Source organism: Lacerta agilis, chromosome 8 (assembly GCF_009819535.1).
Source record: "Lacerta agilis isolate rLacAgi1 chromosome 8, rLacAgi1.pri, whole genome shotgun sequence".
In the NCBI taxonomy this organism is placed as follows: Eukaryota; Metazoa; Chordata; class Lepidosauria; order Squamata; family Lacertidae; genus Lacerta; species Lacerta agilis.
The window spans coordinates 9,933,644-9,958,419 of record NC_046319.1 but is presented as its reverse complement, the minus strand read 5'-3'; the positions used below and the strand labels follow the sequence as shown (position 1 = coordinate 9,958,419).

At 47.5% G+C, this 24,776-nt stretch overlaps 1 protein-coding gene across 1 annotated transcript in view; it reads left to right on the top strand.

The window, feature by feature from the left end:
• The window catches only part of LOC117052451 (protein-arginine deiminase type-2-like), a 59,520-nt gene that overhangs the window by 7,622 nt on the left and 27,122 nt on the right, over positions 1–24,776 (top strand). Inside the window, exons 2-8 of the mRNA XM_033159403.1 lie at positions 4,849–5,032; positions 6,385–6,457; positions 9,165–9,226; positions 12,581–12,698; positions 13,410–13,535; positions 21,295–21,473; positions 23,654–23,757. Coding sequence (XP_033015294.1) covers positions 4,849–5,032; positions 6,385–6,457; positions 9,165–9,226; positions 12,581–12,698; positions 13,410–13,535; positions 21,295–21,473; positions 23,654–23,757 — 846 coding nt within the window. The remainder of the gene's footprint in view (positions 1–4,848; positions 5,033–6,384; positions 6,458–9,164; positions 9,227–12,580; positions 12,699–13,409; positions 13,536–21,294; positions 21,474–23,653; positions 23,758–24,776) is intronic.

Sequence of the window (24,776 nt, the reverse complement as noted above, 5' to 3'; positions counted from 1 at the left end):
CAAATGATTTTGAAGACAGTGGAGGGAATGGGGGAAGTCCCCCAAAATAGAGAAGATAGTAATAAGAGAAGTAAGAGGATAAGTGTTAGTCTATAGGTTTGTATATGTTTCTTTTTATTGTGATTGTTGGATTGTGTTTTTGTGTGTGGTGTTTATGTATTGTATTTTTGTATTGTTAATGTTGTTGTTTATGCTATGTTTTTTCTTTGCCCTAATAGAAAATAATAAAATCTTATAAAAAAAAAAAAAGAAACCTATGCTCTGTAACCTCTCATCCCGAATCCTAGATGTAGAAGCTGGTAGTCTGGTTACTAGGTGGCTAAGAATAGCGGGCAGCTTGCGCATGCTCAGAGATCTGTTTTGTTAGCTGTTTGTTTTGGGGTCCCGTCTCTTGCTTTGCAAACTGGCTCTGGGGGCTGAGCTGTATTGAGATGCCCTTTTACCCATTGCCTGTCTGTATTTTTTAAACGGTCATCCATCCAGAGAGAACCCAGTAATCCTTTGTAAGCCTCGCCTGTCACTGCAAATGCTTGTTTGCAGCTGATTGTCTATTGTCCTGCTCGCTGAATGAGGCGTTTATGCCAGGCTTTCTGCCAGGGGCATTTGCAGATGGCACCGTCACCCATTATGTGATATCTCTCTCTGTGTGTGTTTTAAGCAGTGGAGTTGCCTAATCAGTTATGCCATTGGGAGTGGAATTCAGAGGGCTTTCAAGAATGCTTGTCTCTGCAGGATAATTTTTCTCCCTTTCCGATACTAAAAACACCCAGACTTCTGTGGTTTATCGTTATTACGTTTTGCTGGCCGGGGGCATGGTCGTAGCTCAAGGGCAGGACATCTGCCTTGCATGCAGAAGGTCCCAGGTTCAATCCTTGGCATCTCCAGGCACATCTTGAGAGAGACCCCCTGAGTCTGAACCCCTGGGGCGCCACTGCCTGCCAGAGAAGACAATGCTGGGCTAGATGGACCAACAGTCTGACTCCCTGAAAAGCAGCTTCTTAGTTACATGAGCCCTGAGTTCAGAACCATGAGGACTGGAATCTTGCTCAGTTTTATGGCAAGGGTTGCAGCTCAGTGTGCCCAGCTTCAATCCCCTCTGGCAGCATTTCCAGCATTTTTAAAATTGCCTTTTAAATGTGTTTGTGCATTGATTGCAAATCATAAAGGATCTGCTTTGATTGCATAGGTCAGATCTAAGGTCATGCAAAGAGCGCTTTTAATATTGTTCTGGTGCCTGTTTGGGAATGTAGTTGAATGAATACAAATACAGGTGAAACTCGAAAAATTAGATTATCACGGAAAAGTCCATTTATGTAATTAATTGTTTTCATTAGCTACTGGGGTTTAATATATGAGATAGACTCATGACATGCAAAGCGAGATATGTCAAGCTTTTGCTTGTTATAATTGTGATGATTGTGGCAGGCAGCTGATGAAAACCCCAAAGTTGAAATTATAACAAATAAAGGCTTGACATATCTCGCTTTGCATGTCATGAGTCTATCTCATATATTAGTTTCACCTTTTAAGTTGAATTACTGAAAGAAAAGAACCTTTCCACGATATTCTAATTTTTCGAGTTTCACCTGTACTTTAAAAAAAATACTCTGATTTCTTTCGTTTATGGGTGATATATTGGGGAAGATTCTGGGTGGCATCTGAAATCTCATTTTCTTTGGCTTTTCGCAGAGCAGGGCTAGGATGTCAACTGCCCAGAGCTTTGGGGGCATGTCGACAGGACATCAGTCCTGGGTGTAACCAAGGAGGAAGCTCTGTGCTGCAACCAGCGGGTTCCAACTGCCCTGGGGTTTCTCATTATCAACTTCAATCTGCTGTGTCAACTGCTGCAGGTGCCCCCCTCCACCCGCCAAGGAGTTGCGGTGGGTTGGCGCTGGCACTCGGGTCCCTTGCTAATGCAGAATCCAGCTGCCGCTGTCAGGGGTCTAGTTGACGCAGCATTTAAAAATAGATGTGGGAAGCTTAGGGGTGTTATGCAATGACTCCCAAAAGGGTGAAGTGGGTGGGCCGGCCAGCCACCAAAGATCCAAAAGAGGAAGGGGTTCAGGTTACTTCCCCTGACCTTGAAGCCCATGGCCGCACTACAAAAGCAAACCTGAGGCTGGGGTGTGTAGAAATCGGGATGCTTAACAATGATAATCGCATTCTTTGGAGATCATATTTTCTTAAACCGGTGTCGTCTGGCGGTTCACGTTCAACACAGCTTGTCCTGATTTATAGCAGAGCCAGGGTCTTTGCTTTTGAGGCTTGCAGCTCAGGTTTTGCAGGGCCCAGGAAGAGCTGAAATCTAGAGTCTCGCAAGGAGAGGCTGTCGGTCGAACAAGGGATGTGCCCCTCGAAACAATCCAAAGGGGAACTGGGGGAGTAGGGGAAGAGAGAAAGAGAAACACGACAAGTAACTGGCATATTATTGGAATCATATAATTGTAGAGTTGGAAGGGACCCCAGGCAGGATAAGAAATTCAATATTACCGTATTGGCCTGAATATAAGCCTCACTTCCCCCCCCCCATATTCCGACTGTGAAAAGTTAAAGTGCGGCTTATATTTATGACATTATGGTATGCAGCCAGGAGCGTGGGGCAAACAGCACCAGGAGCGCGGCAAAGCGGGGCCTGCCCCGTGCCTAGTCCCCCATCCACCCCCCCAAGGCTGGGAAGGGGGAGAGAGCAAGGAAGGTGGAAGGCCGCCAGCAATGCAGCGTGGCTCCCCCCCCCAAGTATTCAGTCAGGAGCAGCGAGGAATGGAGCTGCTTATATTCGGGTATTTTTTCTTTCTCTCCCCCCCCCCAATCAATTTTAAAGGTGCGGCTTATATTCGGGTGCAGCTTATATTTGGGCCAATACGGTATTTCTATGTTATTGGTGTGTATGCTTCTATTGCGGTTGGGAGGGCTGGAGTTCATATGTCTGCCTCTCTTGAAGCCTCAGGAGTCGCCAGGCACATTTGGCACCAAGTGAAGATGCCAGGGCTCCAAGATGTACCATCTGGAGGTACATGCTTGGGGATCCCTGGGTCTTCACAGTTTTCACCAGCAACGCGTCGTGTAGAATTCTATCCGTTACATTTTACCTGCACAGTCAGAAATGAATTTCAGGAACCAAAAAGTCATATTGGGAAATGTGACTTTAGAGCCGCCTGGCCCCAAAAATGGCAACTAGGCAACTGTAACCCTGGTTTAAGGAGCCATTTGGCACCCAGATTATATATCTGAGTTTCTCACACTGTCGCCAGGTATGTATAGGAAAGGGCGAGGGAGGAGACGGAGCACTGCACATCATGCGAAGTCTGCTGCGGGCCGTACAGCTGTGGTGGCAGTAAATCTCTCCCGCTAACAGAGACATCTTCGGCTCTCCTGGCTTGGGAGTCTTTTCCAGCACATGTGTGCAAGATTAAATTTGCTCTCTCTTTCAAGGGTTGAGTTCTCCCAGAGTAGAATTGCTCCTTCCATGCCAGGTGACAGACATGGCGAGTGGAGGATGAAAGGAGGAACAGGGGGGAAAGCTGCCAGTCAGTGCAGATGACGCTAGATGAGATGGACCGGTAGTCTCTTTCTACACTCCTGTTTAAATCAGCCCTTCTGTCAGAACAAGGAGGACTAGAAGCTTGCTTTATTTTTAAAGAAAAGACCATGGCTCAGTGGGAGAGCACCTGGTTTGTATGTGGAAGGTCCCAGGTTTGATCCCTCAGAGGGTCTAAAGACTTCCTTCTCTAACAACAACAACAACAACAACAACAACAACAACAACAACAACAACAACAACAACACAGTGGTACCTCAGGTTACATACGCTTCAGGTTAAGAACTTTGCTTCAGGATAAGAACAGAAGTCGTGCTCTGGCGGCACAGCAGCAGCGGGAGGTCCCATTAGCTAAAGTGGTGCTTCAAGGTTAAGAACAGTTTCAGGTTAAGAACGGACCTCCAGAACGAATTAAGTTCTTAACCCGAGGTACCACTGTAACTAATAATTTATTATTTATATGCCACACATCTGGCTGGGTTTCCCCAGCCACTCTGAGTGGCTCCCAACAGAATATTTAAAACACAATAAAACACCAAACATTAAAAACTTCTTTAAACAGGGCTGCCTTCAGATGTCTTCTAAAAGTCAGATAGTTGTTTTTTTCCTTGACATCTGATGGGAGGGCGTTCCACAGGGCGGGTGCCACTACCGAGAAGGCCCTCTGCCTGGTTCCCTGTAACCTCGCTTCTCGCAGGGAGGGAACTGCCAGAAAGCCCTCAGAACTGGACCTCAGTATCCAGGCTGAATGATGGGGGTGGAGATGCTCCTTCAGGTACACAGGGCCAAGGCCGTTTAGGGCTTTCAAGGTCAGCACCAACACTTTAAATTGTGCTTGGAAATGTACTGGGAGCCAATGTAGGTCTTTCAGGACCGGTGTTATATGGTCTTGGCGACCGCTCTCAGTCACCAGTCTAGCTGGAGAGCTGTTTCTGCCGGTCAGTGAAGCCAGTAATGTGCTAGGTAGACTGATGGGCTGACTCAGTAATAAGGCGGCTTCCTCTGTTGTTATTTAAATTGGCTCACCCTTCAAAACCATGAGGACTGGTGTCTTCCTGTGGCACACCACCCCGGGCTCCAAGCAGCAAGAGACTCCGGGGGTTCCGGGCGCTTCCCGGGGGACAAGATGGGGGGAGAAGAGGAAAATCAAAGCTTGGGCAGTGTTGTGGCTGTGACCAGAGAATGAAGTCCATGCAAATCTAGATTGTAGGCTCTCTGGGGCAAAGACTGTGCGGGTTTCAGGGCTCTGTGCCGGACCTGCAAAGACCCAGTTTCACATCACCACCCTCCTTCCGCCCGCTCCCTTACAGAGCAGCTCCTGCCGACGCCGTCACGTTTGCCGTGAAGCACTCGGATGATGTCGAGGTTGAAATCGTCACCGACGGCCAGTCGGAGCATGCCCCCGCCAATGGCGGGAAGCAGTGGCCTCTGGACCCCAAGACCACCTTGAGTATACAGATGACGCGTCCTAGCACCGAGGCCAACGACAACAAAGTAAGAGACATTCCCACGCTCATTGCTTCCCTGAGCTCCTGGAAGGCTCAGTTTTGCATTCCAAGCAGGGGCAGCATTTAGCAGTGGTTCCTGCGTTGCAGCGGGTTGGACTAGATGACCCTCGGGGTCCCTTCCAACCCTACAGTTCATAGACCCCGAGGGTCATCTTTAACTGTGATTACTGCATTGCAAGGGCTTTGACTAGATGGCCCTTTGGATTCCCTTCCCACTCTACAATTCTGTAAGTACCAGGACTTGCAGGATTTTTATTTACAGATGTACAGCTTGATCAGGACAGGTACCAAGCAGGCAGGCACATGGCGAGGCAGGGATGGGGGCCTTTGCTGAGCAAATGCAAAGACTGCAGTTTAAATTCACCTTTTAGGGGGAATCATCTGCCGCTGAGTAAACATGCACCAGTTTTCTTGGCAGTTGCGAGGGGCAAAAGCGTAGGGTCATGTGAAACCTATTGTTTCAGTTCTGCTTCCAGCTGATTGCAAAACTGAAATCACTCTTGGTGTCTCTAAAGGGGCCGTGGTGTGGCAAGGGCTGTGGTTTTGTGCCAGTCCCCTAATGCTGCAAGCTTCATCCTCAGAAATACCAAGGCTGGCAGTTATTTTCCTGGCATAGAGACTGGAGAGCTCTAAGCTGGGAAGGACTGGCAGTGAACATGCAGCAATGCAGCTGACCCTTATCTGGCACAACGTATCCTTGGATCCCTTTTCCATTCCATAGGATTGTAGCGTTGGAAGGAACGCTGAGGATCATCTAGTCCAGGCATCCCCAAACTGCGGCCCTCCAGATGTTTTGGACTACAGTTCCCATCATCCCTGACCACTGGTCCTGTTAGCTAGGGATCATGGGAGTTGTAGTCCCAAAACATCTGGAGGGCCGCAGTTTGGGAATGCCTGATCTAGTCCAACCCCCTGCAATGCAGGAATCACAAATGACCAACCAACCTTTGCTTTAAAACTGGCAAGGAAGGGGAATTGACCACCTTCCAAGGGAGGCCATTGCACTGTTGAATGGCTTTTAGTGTCAGAAAGTTGTTCATTTATTGTACCTTGAATTTATTGGTTTGGATCCTACCCTCCAGAACAGGAGAAAACAAGCATGTTCCCTCTTCCGTGGGACTGCCCTTAAGAAGATGGCTATCATTATCTCCTCTGTCTCCTCGAGTCTAAACATACCCAGCTCCTTCAACCATTCCTCATAAGGCTTGGTTTCCAGACCATCATCATCATCTTGGTCACCCTCCTCTGCAAATCTTCCAGCTTGTCAATATAGTTCCAAACTGTTCCTTTGGCTTTTCAAAACTTTAACTCTGCATTGTACGTTCTTTCCTTCCTCAGGTAACCGTGGGCTATTATGGTGAGAATGGAGGCCACCCCATTGACCAAGCTGGCGTTTTCCTGACGGGAATTGGTAAGTGTGAAGATCTGCTCTCGCCCTCTCTTTCTCTGTCTTTCCCCCTAGAATCATAGAGTAGGGGAGAACCAGATGGCCTTCCAAACTCTGCTTAGAAACCTCCAGTGAAGGTGTGTCCACAACCTCCCAAGGCCGTCCGTTTCACTTTCAAAAGGTCTTGCTGTCAGAAAGTTCTTCCTGGTGTTGAGAAATTTGAGAGACGGCTGTCCTGTCTCCTCTTTTCAATGCTAAACATACCCAGATCCTTCAACCATTCCTCATCTGGCTTGGTTTCCAGTCCCTTGATCATCTTGGTTGCCCTCCTCTGCACGCATTCCAGCTTGTCAATGTCATTCTTAAATTGCTATGCCCAGAATTGGACACAGTATTCCAGGTGTAGTCTGACCAAGGCAGAATAGAGTGGTACGATTACATCCCTTGATCAGGACACTAGACTTCTGTTGATGCAACCTAGAATAGCATAACACTGTTATATTAAGATTGTGGTCCACTAAGACCGCTAGATCCTTTTCACATGTACTACTGGCAAACCAGGTGACCCCCATCTTATATTTGTGCATCCGGTTCTTCCTGCCTAAGTGGCAGAACCTTACATTTGTCCCTGTTGAAATTCATTTTGTTAATTTGGGCCCAGTTCTTCAATCTGTTAAGGTCATTTTGAATCCTGATTCTGTCTTCTGCGGTATTAGCTATCCCTCCCAGTTTGGTGCCCCCTCTGCAAAGAGGCAAGGGACCCAGGTGGCGCTGTGGGTTAAACCACAGAGTCTAGGGCTTGCCGATCAGAAGGTCAGCGGTTTGAATCCCTGCGACGGGGTGAGCTCCCGTTGTTCGGTCCCAGCTCCTGCCAACCTAGCAATTCGAAAGCACGTCAAAGTGCAAGTAGATAAATAGGTACCGCTCCGGCGGGAAGGTAAACGGCGTTTCCGTGCGCTGCTCTGGTTCGCCAGAAAGCAGCTTTGTCATGCTGGCCACATGACCCGGAAGCTGTCTGCGGACAAACGCCGGCTCCCTTGGCCTATAGAGCGAGATGAGCGCTGCAACCCCAGAGTCGGACACGACTGGACCTAATGGTCAGGGGTCCCTTCACCTTTACTTTACTGCAAAGAGGCAGCTTTTGTCTCCATCACCAAGGAATTGCCGTCTGACGCAGCTAAGAAGCTTCCACTGTCGGAGGCTGCCATTCCTCTGAATCCCAGTTGCTGGAGACAGCTGGAGGGCGGAGGGCTCTTGTGTCCTGTTTGCAGACTTCCCATGGGGGTATCTGGCCATCGAGTGTGAGAACAGGATGCTGTGTTAGATGGGCCATCGGCCTGATCCTGCAGGCTGTTTTTTTGGGATCTTTCTTACGCTATGCTTTTTATCAAGCGGTTTTAAACTCTTGCTAAACAAAGCAACTCTGAGCTGGCGCCCTGGAATTCCTGGCTGCATCTGGAAGAACCTACCAGTGCTGGTTGTGGAGGCGGTGGAGCAATTTTTATCTACCTTGGTTCTCAAACGGAATCCGTTCTGGAAGTCCATTTGACTTCCGAAAACGTTCGAAAACCAAGGCACAGATTCCGGTTGGCTGCAGGAGCACATTCGGCTTGCAAAAAAAAAAAGTTTGCAAACCGGAACGCTCACTTCCGGGAGCCAAAACGTTCAAGTCACAAGGAGTTCGAAAACTAAGGTACGACTGTATTCGTTTTTCTACAGCCTTTTTTGTGAAAGTAGGGAGCTCCTTCCAGCCCAGCTGCGCTGGCTCTTGTGGCCGTCGCTCCAGAGAAACCGTAGCCGTGAGCGTTGTCCTTCTGGTCTCCAAGGCAGCAGTGAAAACAGCTCTCCAGCAATGCCGGGGTTGTCTCACATGATGGGTCCGGATGCCATTGGGAAACTGGATAGTTGGCCCTCCTTGAAAGGTGGATGGGTGGGTGGGGTGTATGTTACTGGACTCTTGAATCAGGCTAGCAAGGACTGTCTTACTACACACACACACACACACACACACACACAAGCTTTGTTACTTACTCCTAGAATTGTAGAGTTGGAAGGGACCCCCAAGGGTCATCTAGTCCAACCCCCTGCAATGCAGGAATCTCAACTGAAGCGTCCATGACAGATGGCCTTCCAACCTCTGCTTAAAAACCTCCAACGGAAGAGTCCACCACCTTCCGAGGGAGTCCATTCCACAGCTAAGGTTTAGTCGGAATCTCCTCATTTGAATCCATCCATTTGGGTGCTGCCCTCTGGAGCAGCAGAAAACAAGCTTGCTCCCTCTTCTGTGTGCTCCTTGAGGACTAGCACCGTGCATTATTTTTAGCAGGAGGCAGTAGCTCTGTGGTGCAGCACCTGCTTTGCATGCAGAAGGTTCTGGGTTCAATCCCCAGCAGCATCTCCAGGTAGAGCTGGAGGAAGACTCCCTGGCTGAAGCCCTGGAGAAGCTGCTGCCAGCCAGTGTAGACACTGCTGGGGTAGGTGGACCAGAGCTCTGACACATCAGAAGGCAGCTTCCTAGGTTTTTAAATAAGCCCATCGTTCAGATCCATGAAGGCTGGGATCTTAGGGGAAAGAGCACAGTGGTAGCATGGAACTGTTATAGATGGATCGTGAAACTACCCAATATCTGGCTTTTCTCTCTACCCCATGGTTATTTCACAATACAGGAAATGTCCCGGATATGCCACAAAGTGTTGAAGGGCTTGCTGACTCGACTTTTGTATTTTTCTAGAGATTTCTCTGGATGTCGATGCTGACCGCGATGGGGTGGTGGAGAAGAACCACCCCAAAAAGGTGAACGTTTCCTCCTGCTTTTGTTTGCATAGAGATTTGCAAAGATGTGGTGAAGAGATTTAAAAAAATAAAAATTGCCGGGGGTAACCCAGCTTTGAATCCCTTCACCAGCCTGATCCGTGCTTTTTTTCCTAAAAAAATAATAATGTTTAGGGGTACTCTCATTTTCCTACTCATATTGAATTACTGCCCCTCAATGAGGCCGAACTTAGACTCACCAAATGTTTAGGGGTTTGCATACCCCTGCATCCCCCCAGAAAAAAAGCACTGAGCCTGATGCTCTCCACCTGTTTGGAATCACAACTCCCATCATCCAATGCCACTGGAAACACACTCTCTGTGGCTGATGGGTGTTGTAGTCCATCGCAGCTAGAGGGGCACGCAGGTGGGTGACAGCTGGACTAAGGTCACTTGCTGGGCCTGGCATAGAGCTGCCCCTTGGCTTCCTAGGATGGGAGCAGATCATTTGAAACTCTTCTCCGTGACACTACGCTCTCCTGCCTGAAATCTGAAGGCTGATATCTCCCTGAAATCCTAGAGAGCTGCTGCCAGTCAGAGTAGACTGTACTGAGACGCATGGACCAGTGGTCTGACTTGGTGAAAGGCAGCTTCCTTGTTATATCATAACCTTCAGGACTTGGGCATCTGCCTCCTTAGTGCCCTCCTGCGATGCCTGGTCCCGGTTGTGTGCTTCTGTCCCCAAGGCCTTGCGGAAATGGGACAGCTCTCCTACTCCAACCAGCCGTCCAGGGAGGTGGGGGCGCAGGACAGAGTCAAATGGGGTTAGCCCTCAGCCCTGCGAAGCATTTAAATTACCATGAAAAGCTCCCACGGAAAGGCTGGGACACTCTGTACGAAAGGGGAGCCTCCCGCTCTGCTCTGCCCTGCCCTGCCCTGCCACCCGTCCTTTGGCACAGAGGCCCTCCATTCCTCCAGGCTCCCTGCTGAGGCGAGGCAGTGATCCCTCTGGGCTGCAACGCTCCTTGGAAAGAGCCTCTTGCTACCCTGGGGTCAATCGGGGCAGAATGCTATGCCCAACAGAACTGCAACCCAGAGCCTTCATTAGAATCTGACTCCCAAGGAAAAAGTGGCACTGAGTGTCCCAGCTGCTGTTTAGGAGAAGAACGTCAGAAAAAAACCCCATGGCTAATAATAATAAAAATTTTATTATTTTTCTAATATAATTTTTATTAATTTTGTAAGGATTTATGACAAATAACATAATTTTTAACAGATAAAGTAATATCACATTATGAAGAAAAAAACCCACAAAAAGAAAGAATAGAAAAAGAAAAAGAATAGCAAAAAAAAGAAAAAAAATACAATATATTCTTACATTAACATATTCTTTACATTATTAGGTGACTTCCCTCGGTTCCCCCCCCCCCAAAAAAAACAATCTGAATTTCATTTCCTTAAAATTATCCAGCAGTTTCTCTAATCTAACATCTTAACCAATATACTTTGATAACCTATTTCATGAAAATAAAAGCAGAACCCTCGTAACTAGCTCCTAAGGTAGCAGTAAATATTACAATATTTATTCAAATAAATTTTTAATTTCTTCCAATCTTCTTCAATCTTCTCTTCTCTTTGATCGCGGATCCTCCCAGTCAGTTCGGCGAGATCCATAAAATCCATCATCTTCATCTGTCATTCATCTATTGTTGGTGTTTCTTGGCTTTTCCAATTCTTCGCTAGTAGTGGCCTCGCAGCAGTTGTGGCATACAAAACGAATGTTAAGTCTTTTTTTGGGATTTCCTCCCCTACCAATCCCAATAAAAAGGCTTCTGGTTTCTTAATAAAAGTGTCTTTCAACACTTTTTTCATCTCATTATAAATCTTTTCCCAGAGGTCTTTTACCTAATAATTTTATTATTTGTACCCTGCCCATCTGACTGAGTAGCCTCAGCCACTCTGGGCAGCTTCCAAAATACAGTGGTACCTCGGTTTTCAGATTGCTGAACGTTTCGATTTTCAAATGTCAAAAACCCGGAAGTAAATACTTCCGTTTTCGAACGCGCCTCGGAAGTCGAACGGCTCCCGCTGCGTGTTTTTCAATTTTCTCAATTGAATTGGCGGACAGCCCTTTGCGCCTCGGTTTTCGAACGTTTTGGAAGTCGAACAGTCTTCTGGATTACGTTCGAGGACCGAGGTACCACTGTATACACTAACCTAATAAAACATTAAATATTTTTAAAACTTCCGTATACAGGACCACCTTCAGATGTCTTCTAAAGGTTTTATAGTTACTTATTTCCTTGGCTCGGGCGTGACATAACTCCATATCCTCCAACATCTCTCTGATGGAAAAAGGGACGTCCTAAGGGAAAGAGGGACATTCTGAGATCAAATCAGAAACTGGGACGGCTTCTGTAAATCCGGGGCTGTCCCTGGAAATTAGGGACACTTGGAGGGTTTGCAGAATAATTGTCAAGACAACTGATTGATTTAAAATATATATATATATTTATTTATTTCACAATGGGCATTGCTTGGTTGTAGAAAGGGGGGAAAACCTCAAAGGTAAAACGATACAATTATCCATAAGAATAATGATTAAAAAAATCATTGAAGGCCAATAGTAATTTACTGGTAGTCACAAATCTGCAAGAGCAGAATGTGCTGTTTATATGGTTACTCATTTCCTTGACATCTGACGGGAGGGCGTTCCACAGGGAGGACACCACCACCAAGAAGGCCCTCTGCCTGGTTCCCTGTAACCTCACTTTTCGCAGTGAGGGAACCACCAGAAGGCCCTCAGAGCTGGACCTCAGTGTCCGGGCTGAACGATGGGGGTGGAGACGCTCCTTCAGGTATCCAGGGCAGAAGCCATTTTGGGCTTTAAAGTTTAACACCAACACTTTGAGTGGGGAGCATACTGTGAGCCAACGTAGGTCTTTCAGGACCAGTGTTATACAGTCCTGGCGGCCACTCCCAGTCACCAGTCTGGTAGCCGCGTTCTAGATTGGCTGTAGTTAACTGATGGAGAATGTCCAGCGGGCGGTAGAGAAAACAGAATTTATTTTACCTTATTGGCACAACATTGGTTCAAATGATAGAAGCACAAAGGGCAAACCCTTTGCCCCATTCTGCTGGCTAAACTCAAGAGGCGGCGGTGGTGTAGTGGTTAGAGTGTTGGACTAGGACCCAGGAGAGACAAGGGTTCAAATCCGGCCCCCGGACTCGGCCATGAAAGATGCTGGAGTAACCTTGGGCCTAGTCACTGCCTCTCAGCCTAGCCTACCTCGCAGGGTTGTCGTGGGGATTAAATGAAGAGAGGGGGGAGAGCCGCCTTGAGCTCCTTGGAGATGAAAGTGCCATCGAAATGCAGTGAAAGTGTTGCAATTCCAGGCGGCATGGACGTGGGGTCCAGATGGGCAGGGTGCCATTCTGCTGGTGAACTGCGATAAGGAAAATCCGTACACCGGAAAGGAGGACTGCCAAGATGACAAAGTCTTCTCGAAGGACGGTAGGTGGGCTTTGTCGAATCCCCAAATCCCCCCCCTTTTTTGGGGGGGGGAAACATTATTTTATTCTTTTTCCAATCTAGAAAGTTACATTTGTCACTGAGCAATTACATTCTAATTCAACAAAACTAGTGACTTCCTGCTCACCCGACATTGATGTTTGTAACTCAAATTAGATGCAACTGCGTCTTAAACTTCCGCCTTGCCTAATTTCACCCTCTCCGACATGTTTCTTAATATATTCTGCTATTTTCTTGCACTTCAAACCCCGCTGTGATGCTTGCTTTTAGGAAATAACGTTTTATATAGACTAGACAAAATAAAATAAAAAATTCCTTCCAGTAGCACCTTAGAGACCAACTAAGTTTGTTCTTGGTATGAGATTTCATGTGCATGCACACAAAAGCTCATACCAAGAACAAACTTAGTTGGTCTCTAAGGTGCTACTGGAAGGAATTTTTTTATTTTATTTTGTTTTGACTATAGCAGACCAACACGGCTACCTACCTGTAACTTATATAGACTAGAAAAGGGTTCCCGGTCTTTAAAAGAGTCTAGATTTGTATCAGCGCCGTCAGTTTTGCCATCTCTGCGTATTCCAAGATTTTCATCACAAATCTCCAAATCCTGATGTGCATTTCTCCTTTCTTTTCCTCCCCCCCCCCCCGGTTCTCCTTTCCTCTCTCTCTGTCCCGGGCATCGAACCCCCACAGACCTAGAAGACATGTCCCGCATGATCTTGAGAACAAAAGGCCCTGACCGGCTCCCTCGAGGCTACGAGATGGTCCTCTACATTCCGCTGTCCGACTGCGACAAAGTTGGGGTCTTTTACTTGCAGAGTAAGTGGGCCGACTGTTTCCACTCTCTTTGTCACGATGTTTTTACTGCAAGAGTCATCAGGACATGAGGAGAGCCTGGCAGCTGGATCAGGCCCAGTGCCCGCTCTGGTCCAGCCTCCTGTTCTCGCAGTGGCCATCCCAAATAGAAGCCTACAAGCAGGATCCAAGCACAAGAGCCCCCTCCCCACCTGAAATTTCCAGCAACTGAGATTCAGATGCATTGCTGCCTCCGACCATGGAAGCAGAGCAGTGCTATTGTGGCTGGTAGCCATCAATAAACAGCCTTTCCCCCCTCCTCCTCCTCCTCCTCCTGCGGGGATTTGGTGCTGGAGCTTCCCATGCATAAGCCTAGGCCGCCTACGCATGGGATTCCAGTTGCTGGGGATCTGTGGCCAGCACCTCACACGCGTAAATGCACGGGCGCCGGCCAAGCCTGCGAACGGGACGCACCGTTGTCCGCCAGGCTGAAAACTGAAGGTGCGTGAGTGAGTAGGAATAAAAGACTTGCCTCGTAACTAAACTTGGGATGACTTGCGACCTCCTACATTGTTGAAAAGCACTAAGTGAAACCCCTGACGTTTTTTAAAACCAAAATTCCTCCCCAAATAAAGACAGACACAGTAATTTCTTTTATGGCTTTGGCTGACCCGCATAGGCTTCTAGACTTTCTTTGAACCTATCACTATTCTAAAAGTCCCCTAAACTAAAAGTCCCTACACCGCCAAATCTTCTGCGATGCTAAGGCTAACTAAATCTGTACCGCCAAATCTTCCGCAAACTAAAAACCTAACTAAACCTGCACGCGCTTCCAACCCATCCAACCCTCAGCCCCAAAAAACCCCAACTGAAAAGAACCAAAGAATAACGTAACTAACCCCAATTAACTGAACAGCTGTTCAATGCTGTCTATCTGCCTAAAGCGGGAAGCCTCAGCCTTTTATTGATAACCAAGTGTGACATCATGATCGATATATTTACCAATAGGAACGCTGTTGCAGCCCCCCAAAAAGGCGGGAAGCAGAATAAACGACCATTGACAACTTCAAAAACCTCTGGAACTAAACTTTTAGGTGGAGGGATCTCAGTGGCAAAATGCCTACTGAGCCCTGCTTTTGCTTTCACTTTTGTGAGGAAGTATACATAAAGTAGTACACAAATAATCATTAAATTAAACAAATAACCGCGGGTTCAAAGGAACCCACGAAGTGTATTCCCACATCCTCCTCCTCCTCCTCCTCCTCCTCCGTGAATTCATCCTCTTTTAAAGCCATCCAAGCTGGTGGCCGTCACGGACCTTGTGGGAGGGAGTTACACAGTTTAACTGTGCGTTGCATGAAGAATTCCTTCCTTTTATCCACCCCGAAGTTCCCAACGTTCAGCTTCATTGGATGTCCACAAGTCATGAGAGAGCGAGGATGGCTTTTCTCGCCTGTCGTGTCGTCTCTTGCACTCCTTTTCTCTACGCTAAAATGTCCCCCAACGCTGCGACCTTTCCTCGTAAGGGAGCCGCGCCATCCCCTTGATTGATTTGGCCGCCCTTTTCCGAACCTTCCTCGATATCCTTTTTGAAGTGAGGTGACCAGAACTCTCCGCAGTATGGCAAGTGTGGATGCACCATAGATTCACATGGGCAGTTTAATTTTGAGTTCCTTTCCTAATGATCCCTGGAGTGTGGACAGCATCCTGGCACAGACTCTCTCTGGGGGTTGTGCTATTCCTTTCCTCACTTTCCTGGGTGTTGACTGAGCCCCCTGTCTCTTCGGGACCACACAGCAGGGGGTCTGTCTCCCTCTTCCAGCTTCTCCCTCTAATGCAGAAGTTGGGTGGCCACCTGTCATGGAAGCATTGGTTAAGATTCCTGCATTGCAGCGGGTTGGACTAGATCAGGTGTAGGCAAACTCGGCCCTCCAGATGTTTTGAGACTGCAACTCCCATCATCCCTGACCACTGGTCCTGTTAGCTAGGGATGATGGGAGTTGTAGTCCCAAAACATCTGGTAGGGCCGAGTTTGCCTACGCCTGCACTAATGACCCTTGGGGGTACCTTTCTAACTCTATCTCTTCTTCTCCCCCCCCCTCCCGAGACAGAAGAGGTGCATATCTCTGCTTCTTAGTGAATAGGCGGCACAATTTTTAACCTCATCTCCTCCCCCCGCCCCGAGAAAGCGCATGCACGTGTCACGTTAATTCTCGCACCTGCATCTCATTTGTAGCAAAGAGCAGCTTGGGAATAATTAGACCTGATGGGTCGTCAACACATCTAATTAGAAAGGAGCCCGGTGTCTTCAACATTCCAGTAGCTCCGCTGGCGCCCAGAGACCGGGGCCCACCGACAACTTGCTGAAACCAGGCATTGCAATTGGAGCCGGCCGAGGGGAAGGGGCGGCATTTCCTGGCAAGGAGCGCCAGAGGGGCTTGTCAGTCAGACGCTAACTCTGCCTCTGTCAGGAGCTGCTCTCTGAGAGATCCTAGGGAAGCCGGCCAAGCCCAGTGGCCTGGGGTTACCTCTCGGCGTTCTTCCTAGGGTAGGAGGCCGGTTGTTTGCTTCTCTGAGCCGTGGAAGAATTACATGGGTGATCCGGGTGAAGGCTCCTAAAATCTCTGGCGAAGGAGGGCAGGTCCCCCATCTGATGTGAAGCGGGGCGAAGAGGGAAGGGGTGAAACTTCTGAGCTCCCTCTTCCTAACTTAAGGCTTGCCAGCTGGTATTGATATTTTCTTAAACTCAGGCTTGGCCAAAGTGGAGCAGGGATCGCATTTAAGAAAATACTGGCTCATTCTGTCTCGTTTGTCTGTTAAGCTACAAACAACTAGTTGAAAGTGTCCTGGGCTTTGTTACTTCCGTGAACGCTTCTTCCAGAGTGCCTGAAATATACTGGGAGTCCAGTGTGAATTTCATGCTCTTTATTCAGCTCATAGTAGTGAGGAATGCAGTTCCCCCAAAACGTTTGCTTTATATACACTATTTACACAATGGGCCCCACGTGATTGGCTAATTCCGGGATACTCCTGTATGCCAATCGGGTTGTGGATTCACTTCCACCTGGAGCTGGATTGGGTGACTCCTGCGGACCAATCAGACTGCTGCAATCTCAATCCTATTGTTCTAGGACCAATCAGACTGCTGCAATCTCAATCCTATTGTTCTAGGACCAATCAGGCTGCTGCATTTTGGATCCTATTGAACTCAGTACATAACAGTGCCTTAAAGGAAGGGATGTAGCTCTGTGACATGCAGAAGGTGCCAGCTTCAACCCCTGGCACCATCTCTAGAAAGACACTCCCTGTCTGAAAACCTGGAGAGCAGCTGCAAGTCAGTGTAGACACTGCTGAGCTACACGGTTTGACTTAGCAGAAGGCATTTTCCTACGTTTTAAAATCAGCCCTTCATTCAGCACAATGAGGACTGGAATCTTGGGAGGGGGGAAACAGCTTAGTTGGAGGTCACTTGTTTTGTGTGCAGAAGGTTCAATCTCTGACATCCTCTAATTAATGTAGGATTTTTTGATTGCCTGTCGGTGAAAGGACTCTGTCGGCCTGGGATTCTGGGCAGCAGCTGCCAGTCAGAGTTGGCAGCACTATTCTAGATGGAGAAATAAATGCGAATTGGTATAAATGTGTGTGTGTGTGTGTGTGTGTATTTTATACCAACATAAACCACTGAGCCTAGGGCTTGCCGATCGGAAGGTTGGCGGTTCGAATCCCCATGACGGGGTGAGCTCCCGTTGTTCAGTCCCAGCTCCTGCCCACCTAGCAGTTCGAAAGCACGTGAAAAGTGCAAGTAGATAAATAGGTACCGCTCCGGCGGGAAGGTAAATGACGTTTCCGTGCGCTGCTCTGGTTCACCAGAAGCGGCTTAGTCATGCTGGCCACATGGGCTGGAAGCTGTCTGTGGACAAACACTGGCTCCCTCGGCCTATAGAGCGAGCTGAGTGCACAATCCCAGTCTGCGACTGGACCTAACGGTCAGGGGTACCTTTACATATATATGTATGTATATGATATCTTCCCATGTAGATTGACAAAGGAGTCAGCTTGTATCCATCCAGACATTACCCAGAATAGACCCACTGAAATGAACAGACTGAAGTTAGTCATCATGTCCATTAGTTTCAGTGGGCTTACTCTGAGCAGGGCTCAGTTGTTGGCAACACTCAGTGTTCAACAGCTGAAGGTCACGTTTTCAAGCTCTTCCAGTGATGGGCGTCTAGCTCTTAAAACAGAGCTGCAGGTGGGTATGATCCCCACCCACTCCAATAAAAGCCAACCTTTGGCGGCCACCTCATTTTACAGTGGCCACAAGACATTTGCTGCAGCCCGTGACATCATCGCTCTGTTTGGCCTCCCCTAATCCCCAGGAGACATCTCTGCCCTAACGCGCCTTCTTGTGTCTTCTATTGCTGGTTATAAAACCAGATTCGGTTACGGGGATGTTGGTTGGGGCTGAAGGAGAGGGTGGGGGCAGTGGAGAATGCTGCCCATGTTGGAGAGGCCTGGCTGGTGGGATTTGCAGCCAGGCCGGGCGTGAGGTGGATGTGCCTGTCAAAAGGGGATGAGTGGAAGATTGATCCCCGGAGGTGGCATCTATCCACCTATAGCAGTGGTGGCGAACCTATGGCACGCATGCCAGATTTGGCACGCAGACCCCTCACTGCTGGCACGCGCACCATCGGCCCATCCGTGCTGTTGTTGTTGTTTTTTCCCCAGGCTTGCGTCCGCTGTTGAAACCTTGAACTTTTTTTTTTTTTTTTTTGCTAGTCGCTGGAGATTATGTTCGGTGATTGATCTGTTTTTCAATTTGCTGCGTCAGTAGTTGTTTCTGATTGGGCATAACAGCGTTCGTTTTTTTAACCCTTATTGTGCTGTGTGTGTGTGTTTTTTGGCGCTTTGGCAGACGATGATGTCGGCGCTGCATGTTAATTCCAGCAAAGGTATTATTTGTCATTTATTTCTGTTCTCTCCCCCTCCAAAAAAAGCTCAGCAGCTTTGGGGCGCCCCCCAAAAGCAAAGCAACTTTTGTGCGATCCCCCCAAAAAAGTTCAACAAGTTTGGGCACTTTGTGATAAATAAGTGGGGTTTGGTTTACAGTTTGGGCACTCGGTCTCTAAAAGGTTCACCACCACTGACCTATAGGGAAGGTTGTTAGCTCAATAATAGGACACCTGCTTTGCATGCAGAAGGGCCCAGCTTGGATCTCCAGCACCTGCAGCTGAGACTGGGAAGGATTCCTTGCCTGGTACCCTGGAGAGTCATTGCTGCCAGTCCGTGCAGACGATAATTGAGCTATACGGCCCAACAATCCAAGGCAGCATTTCTGTATTCCTAAATCCTACTCAAGAGCAGGCCTACTGAATGAATGGACCTACCTACCTCGCACGGTTGTTGTGGGGATTAAATCGGGGCAGAGAGAAAACCGTGTACACCACCTTAGGGCCCCCCCGGAGAAAACGGTGGGATCGAAATGCAAAAAGTAAAAAAACAAATAAAATAAAATAAAATAAAATAAAATAAAGTTAGCCGATTCTATTAACTGCAGCGGGTTTGCTCAAAATCAGGCTAGCTTTGGGTACAGCCTGGAGTTAACCCCCCTACCCAAAAAGACAAATTTAATATTCTCCCCGCCCCTCGCTTTTTCAGCAAGAAAATGTTGAGCTCAGAGCATCTCACGATAAATAAGCAGTGAAATAATACTTTTTAGAAATCCTGTGCAAGTTCCCTTTCGGAGAGCCCTCCTTTCTCCCTGGCCTCACAGACTCTGCTTGTTTTTGAGTCCCGAGGATCAATTGTTTGGCGTCTCTCAAGGGCATCAGAGTCTGGTGACTGGGTGAAAGCTAAGAACTCTCTGGCCAGGTTGCCAAATAACTGTTCCCCGGGATTGAGTTGCAGGACCTTGAATTCTGGACATTCTGGTTTCCGAGCCAGGCGTATTATTAATTAACGTATTAATTAGCTGGGTTGGGGGAGGGCGATGGAGTTGCCTTTACCTCCTCAATGGATAGCAGGGTTGGGTGGGCTTGTTCCTTGGACGTCGGTTTTCTTGGACCCTGCCCAATCCCAATTCCCACCCCAAAAAAAACCACAGAAAAGGAACTCGTATTTGAACTTGGCCTTCACTAACCCGATGAAGATGTCGACCCGGTGTGTGTCAGCCACGAAAATGGCAAATTCCATGCTCCAGGGATCATTGGGAAAGGAATTGAAAATAAAGCTGCCGATATCGTAATGACTTTCTACAAATCTTTGGTGCGGCTGCATTTGGAATATCATGTACAGTTCTGGTTGCCTCGCGTCAAAACGGATATGGCAGAGTTGGAAAAGGATGTGATTTTAACCTGTAATGCAAAAGATTTTCCCAGCCTCTTTTGATTCCATGTGGATGTTTGCTTGCAAGGCTTAACATCTGTATATGTATTTTTCCTGGAAGGCAACACTTGGTAATTGTTTTTTTTTTTAATAAAAAAAAAATCAACAAAGCTTGTAATTTTAAAATTATTATTATTTAAGTTTCAGAAAAAGGCAGCCAAAATGATCAAAGAGAGGATGGAGAAACTCCCCTGTGAGGAAAGATTTGGGACTTTTAAAAAATTAGATAAAAGTAAGAGGTGGCAGAATAGGAAGTTTGTAAAATTGCGCGCAGAGTAGAGAAAGTGGACAGAGAGGAGTTTTCCTCCTTTTCTCATAACACTAGAACTCGTAATGTACGTCCAAGTGAGCTGAATGTGAGAAGGTTCAGGACAGATAAAAGGAAGCACCTTTTCACACAGAGCTGCGTTAACTTATGGAACTCCCTGCCTCAGGAGGCAGTGATGGGCCGCTAACTTGGATGGCTGTAAAAGAAGATCAGACAAATTGATGGAGGAAGAAAGGGCTTTCAAAGGCTACTAGCCAAGATGGCTCTGCTCTGCCTCCACAGCTGGAGGAAGGAATGGTTCTGAAGCCCAGTTGCTGGAGACCACGGGAGGGGAGAGAGGCCTCTTGTGCTTGAATTCTGCTTGCAGGCCTCCTGTGAACACGATGTTGGTCTAGATGCACTCCTGCCTGATCCAGCAGAGTTCTTCTTCCTTACTTGTGTTGATCTCCGCTTTCCTTCCCGACACAGATCCCTTCTTTTTTTAATGTATTTATTTATTTGGTTTTTCAGATTAATATTTTACAATCCCATATTCAAGATACAACATAAAAACAAGCTTCCAAAGAATTTCCTGGATTTCCCTCCTCCCCTTTGTGGGTCCTGCTGTTAATCATTTCCTCCTGCATCTTTTAGAATAATCCATTTTTTTTACCTCTCCGTTACATCCAAAATTCAACTTTAAACTGCAAGCGTTATTCCAGTCCTACGAATGATGTTTAACTGCTTACAATGGTTTTTAAGATAAATTATAAAAAAATTCCCCACTCGTTATTAAAATTTTGGTCTTCCTGATTTCTGATTCTTCCGGTCAATTTAGCCATTTTGGCATAATCCATCAAACTTAATCCGCCATTCTTCTCTGGTTGCGACTTTATCTTCTTTCCATCTCTGGGCCAATAACATCCGCGCAGCCGCGTACATAAATAGATTTCTGCTCCATTGGGATTTCGGCACCTAGAATCCCTAAAAGAAAGGTTTCTGGGTTTTTTAAGGAAAAGTCATTTTAAGCATTTTTTTCAATTCATTATAGATCATTTCCCAAAATTCTTTTACTACCTGACATTTCCACCACGTGTGATAAAAGGTGCCTTCTTTTTCCTTACATTTCCAACATATATTTTTTATCCGCAGATCCCTTCTTTGGCCAGCGCTACATCCACGTCCTGGGGCCACGGAAGCTCTTCCACGTCGTGAAATACACGGGGGGCTCTGCAGAGATGGAATTCTTTGTCGAGGGTCTCCGCTTCCCGGACGACGGCTTCGACGGTCTCGTCACCATCCACGTTAGCCTGCTGGAGCCAGTTGCTGAGGTTTGGCCAGAGAAAGGGGGTGGGGTGCGCCGCCTATCTGACTGGGTTGCCCCAGCCACTCTGGGCGGCTTCCGACAAAATATTAAAACACAAAATAAGCCTCAAACATTAAAAACCTTGTACAGGTCTGCCTTCAGGTGTCTTCTAAAAGTCAGAGAAATGTTTACCGTATTTTTCGCTCCATAAGACACACTTTTTTCCTCCTAAAAAGTAAGGGGAAATATCTTGTGGAGCAAATGGTGGTCCCTGGAGCTGAATTGCCCAGGGGCCAAAAGAGGTCATGCTTTTTATTTTACAAAGAGAAAAGGGAGTGTTGAAAGGACCCCGCTCAGCAGCTGATCAGCAAGAGATCGGGAGAGAGATAAGAGTCCCAGCTCCCCTTCAGCCACGCCCTCTTGCCCCGCCCTCCATTGTTGAATGTGCTGCAGAGGGAGGTTGTTTGTTTCCCTAGCGACATGTGACTGGCTAATTAGATTATCTGTCTGGAAACTGTAGAAAAGGCTCCCTTTCTTTAGAAGCTGCAGAAATGAGTTGAACCCCATAAAAATGGGGCTTTTCCTCTTTGCTTTTCCCCCTTTGCAAAAGGAGCTTTGCTTTTCCCCCTTTGCAAAAAAAAGCTGCAAAACCTTTAGCTGATCCTAAAAAAAACAACAAGGCTTTTAGAGGAGGAAAACCAGGAAAATAAATTTCTGGGTTTCCTCCTCTAAAAAGAGGTGCGCCCTCTGGTCCGGTTCGCCCTATGGAGCGAAAAATACGGTATTTGACAGCTGACGGTAGGGCATTCCTTTTTATATATATAATAAAGTTTATTAGATTTCCACAGATTTAACATATAAAATTCATGTTAGTTCCCATTCGGGCTGGGATGACATCATCGTTACATTTATAAACACCACCTTGAGTTCCGCTTTGAAGCAAAATGGCTCTGAAATGTCAGCTACAGAACGTTGATCAACAGCGCAACGTCGCAAGGGAAGTGAAAGGTCTGTGCGGGTAAGGAAGCTGGTGTGGCAGGGCAGGATATTAGTCTGATATTTATTGTATTCACAGCCCACCTTTCTTCCTCCCAAGGAGCTCAAGGTGTCGTACATGGCTCTCCCTCTCCTAAGTTACACCCCACAACAACCCTGTGAGGTAGTTTAGACAGAGGGCCAGGGGCTTGCCCAAGGCCACTCAGCGAGCTTCATGGCCAAGTAAGGGGGATTCGAAGCTTGGTTTCTCCCAGGTCTTAGTCCAGCACTCTAACCACTATGCCGCACTGTCTAAACAGCAGTATGCAGCCCAGTTAGCAAGCAGCTAATGGAAGTTGTTGCTTTCAGGCAGCCAAAAGCCGTTCCCTCCTCCTGGCTACCGGCATGGTGTAACTGCAGAAGGAGCTGCTGATGTTAGGGCTCGACACTTCACTTCACACTGTTAATGTGCCAGTTTTCCCTTGGCAGGTGACGGGTTGGCTTTCAAGTTCCCCCCTCTCTCTTTGTTTGCTACTTCAGCCACAAAGAGGCTGCTTGGTGTGTGAATCTCTCTCGCTGCCTCTCTCCCCCCTCCCTTCCCACCTGCCTCTTCAGCCCCCACCTCAACAAAGCAATACGAATTGGGGGGCCGCTAAAAGAAAAGGCCAGCTTTAAATTAAGCTGGACGGCCTTCTCATATTCTCTCACTCGCCTGCTTGAATGCTGCACATGACTCTCGTGGGGCCTGCAACTCCTATTAGCCACCTGCTAATCTGGCTAGGGATCCCTAATGGATCTGTGTTCTGCCTTCTGCTTCCTTGCCCCAGCAGACCTTTCTCTTCCCTCACAGAAGCTGTGCTGTTGGTCAACGTCCCGTAGCTGCCTCTGTTTCTCCGGGCAGCCAGTTTTTAAAAACAAAGGGCCGCCGTGTTTAATGGATTCGTGGCTTTTTATCACCGGTGGATCCTGCAACATTTCATTGGTGCAATAACAGGGTATTAACCCACGCACCGATCTGTTTCACCAGTTGTTCTGAGATGCTACTAGCCAGGGTGGTTCTCTGCCTCCATGTTTGGAGGCAGCAATCCTTCTGAATACCAGTCCCTGAAAAAGAGCAGAAAGTTCTTCCTAATGTTTAGTCGGAATCTCCTTTCTTGTAATTTCGATCTGTTTGTTCGGGTCCTGCCTTCTAGAGTAGCAGAATACAAGCTGGCTCCATCTTTCTTCCAGGGTATTCCACAGACCCCAATTTTCACAGACACCGTAGTCTTCCGGATCGCCCCATGGATCATGACCCCAAACACTTTGGCGCCAGTCAATGTTTTTGTCTGCAGGTAAGGTGTGGCGCTGTGCCTAGGGCTTGCTGATCAGAAGGTCGGCTGTTCAAATCCCCGTGATGGGGTGAGCTCCCGTTGCTCGGTCCCAGCTCCTGCCCACCTAGCTGTTCGAAAGCACGTCAAAAGTGCAAGTAGATAAATAGGTACCGCTCCGGCGGGAAGGTAAATGGCGTTTTTGTGCGCTGCTCTGGTTCGCTAGAAGCAGCTTTGTCATGCTGGCCACATGACCCGGAAGCTGTACGCCGGTTCCCTCGGCCAGTAACGCGAGATGAGCGCCGCAACCCCAGAGTCGGACACGACTGGACCTAATGGTCAGGGGTCCCTTTACCTTTATCTTTTAAGGTGTCAGGAAAGGAGGGGGCGTTGGAACTTAACAGGAGATGTTCTGAAAGCAGGGCTTGGTTTGAATTTGTAATACCAGCTTTTGCATCCTGAAACTGGGCTGGGTTTCAGGTTCTGTCCGTGGTGGGTTTCTTTCCCCCCCAAAATTAAGCATTAGACAGCAACGAGGGAGATGCAACAGGAGCTGATAGTATAAAAAGAGAAACATTTTATTATGACGATCGCTGATGTTTAATGTGAGTGCCGTTTAACAACACTTTACAAAAGGATGAGGTCAGGGAGGCATTCGACCCAGTTTGCATTGTAAAGCAAATCTACCTAATTCTCACTGCTCCGAATTTTGCAGTGAAGCTCCCTAACCAAGTTGTGTGTACAAAAAAAATATATATATCATACACTGGTGCGCAGCGTAAATGAATATCATACAACAATGTGCTGCAGTTAGGGGAAATTGCTTTGTTAAAATGTGTATTTACAAGAAGTTCAAAACGCAGAGTGACGTGTGTGCGTTAGGAGAAATTCTCCCTAAAATGCTCAAGAATTTTGATGAATTATTATTAAAAAGAAAATCACTAGCTGGTGTGGGAAGGGAGATCTGAAGGTAAGGTTTGAAAAAAAGTTAGAAACCAAAATCAACAGGTTTTCCCACCCGTAGGCATCATACCAGGTGGTCT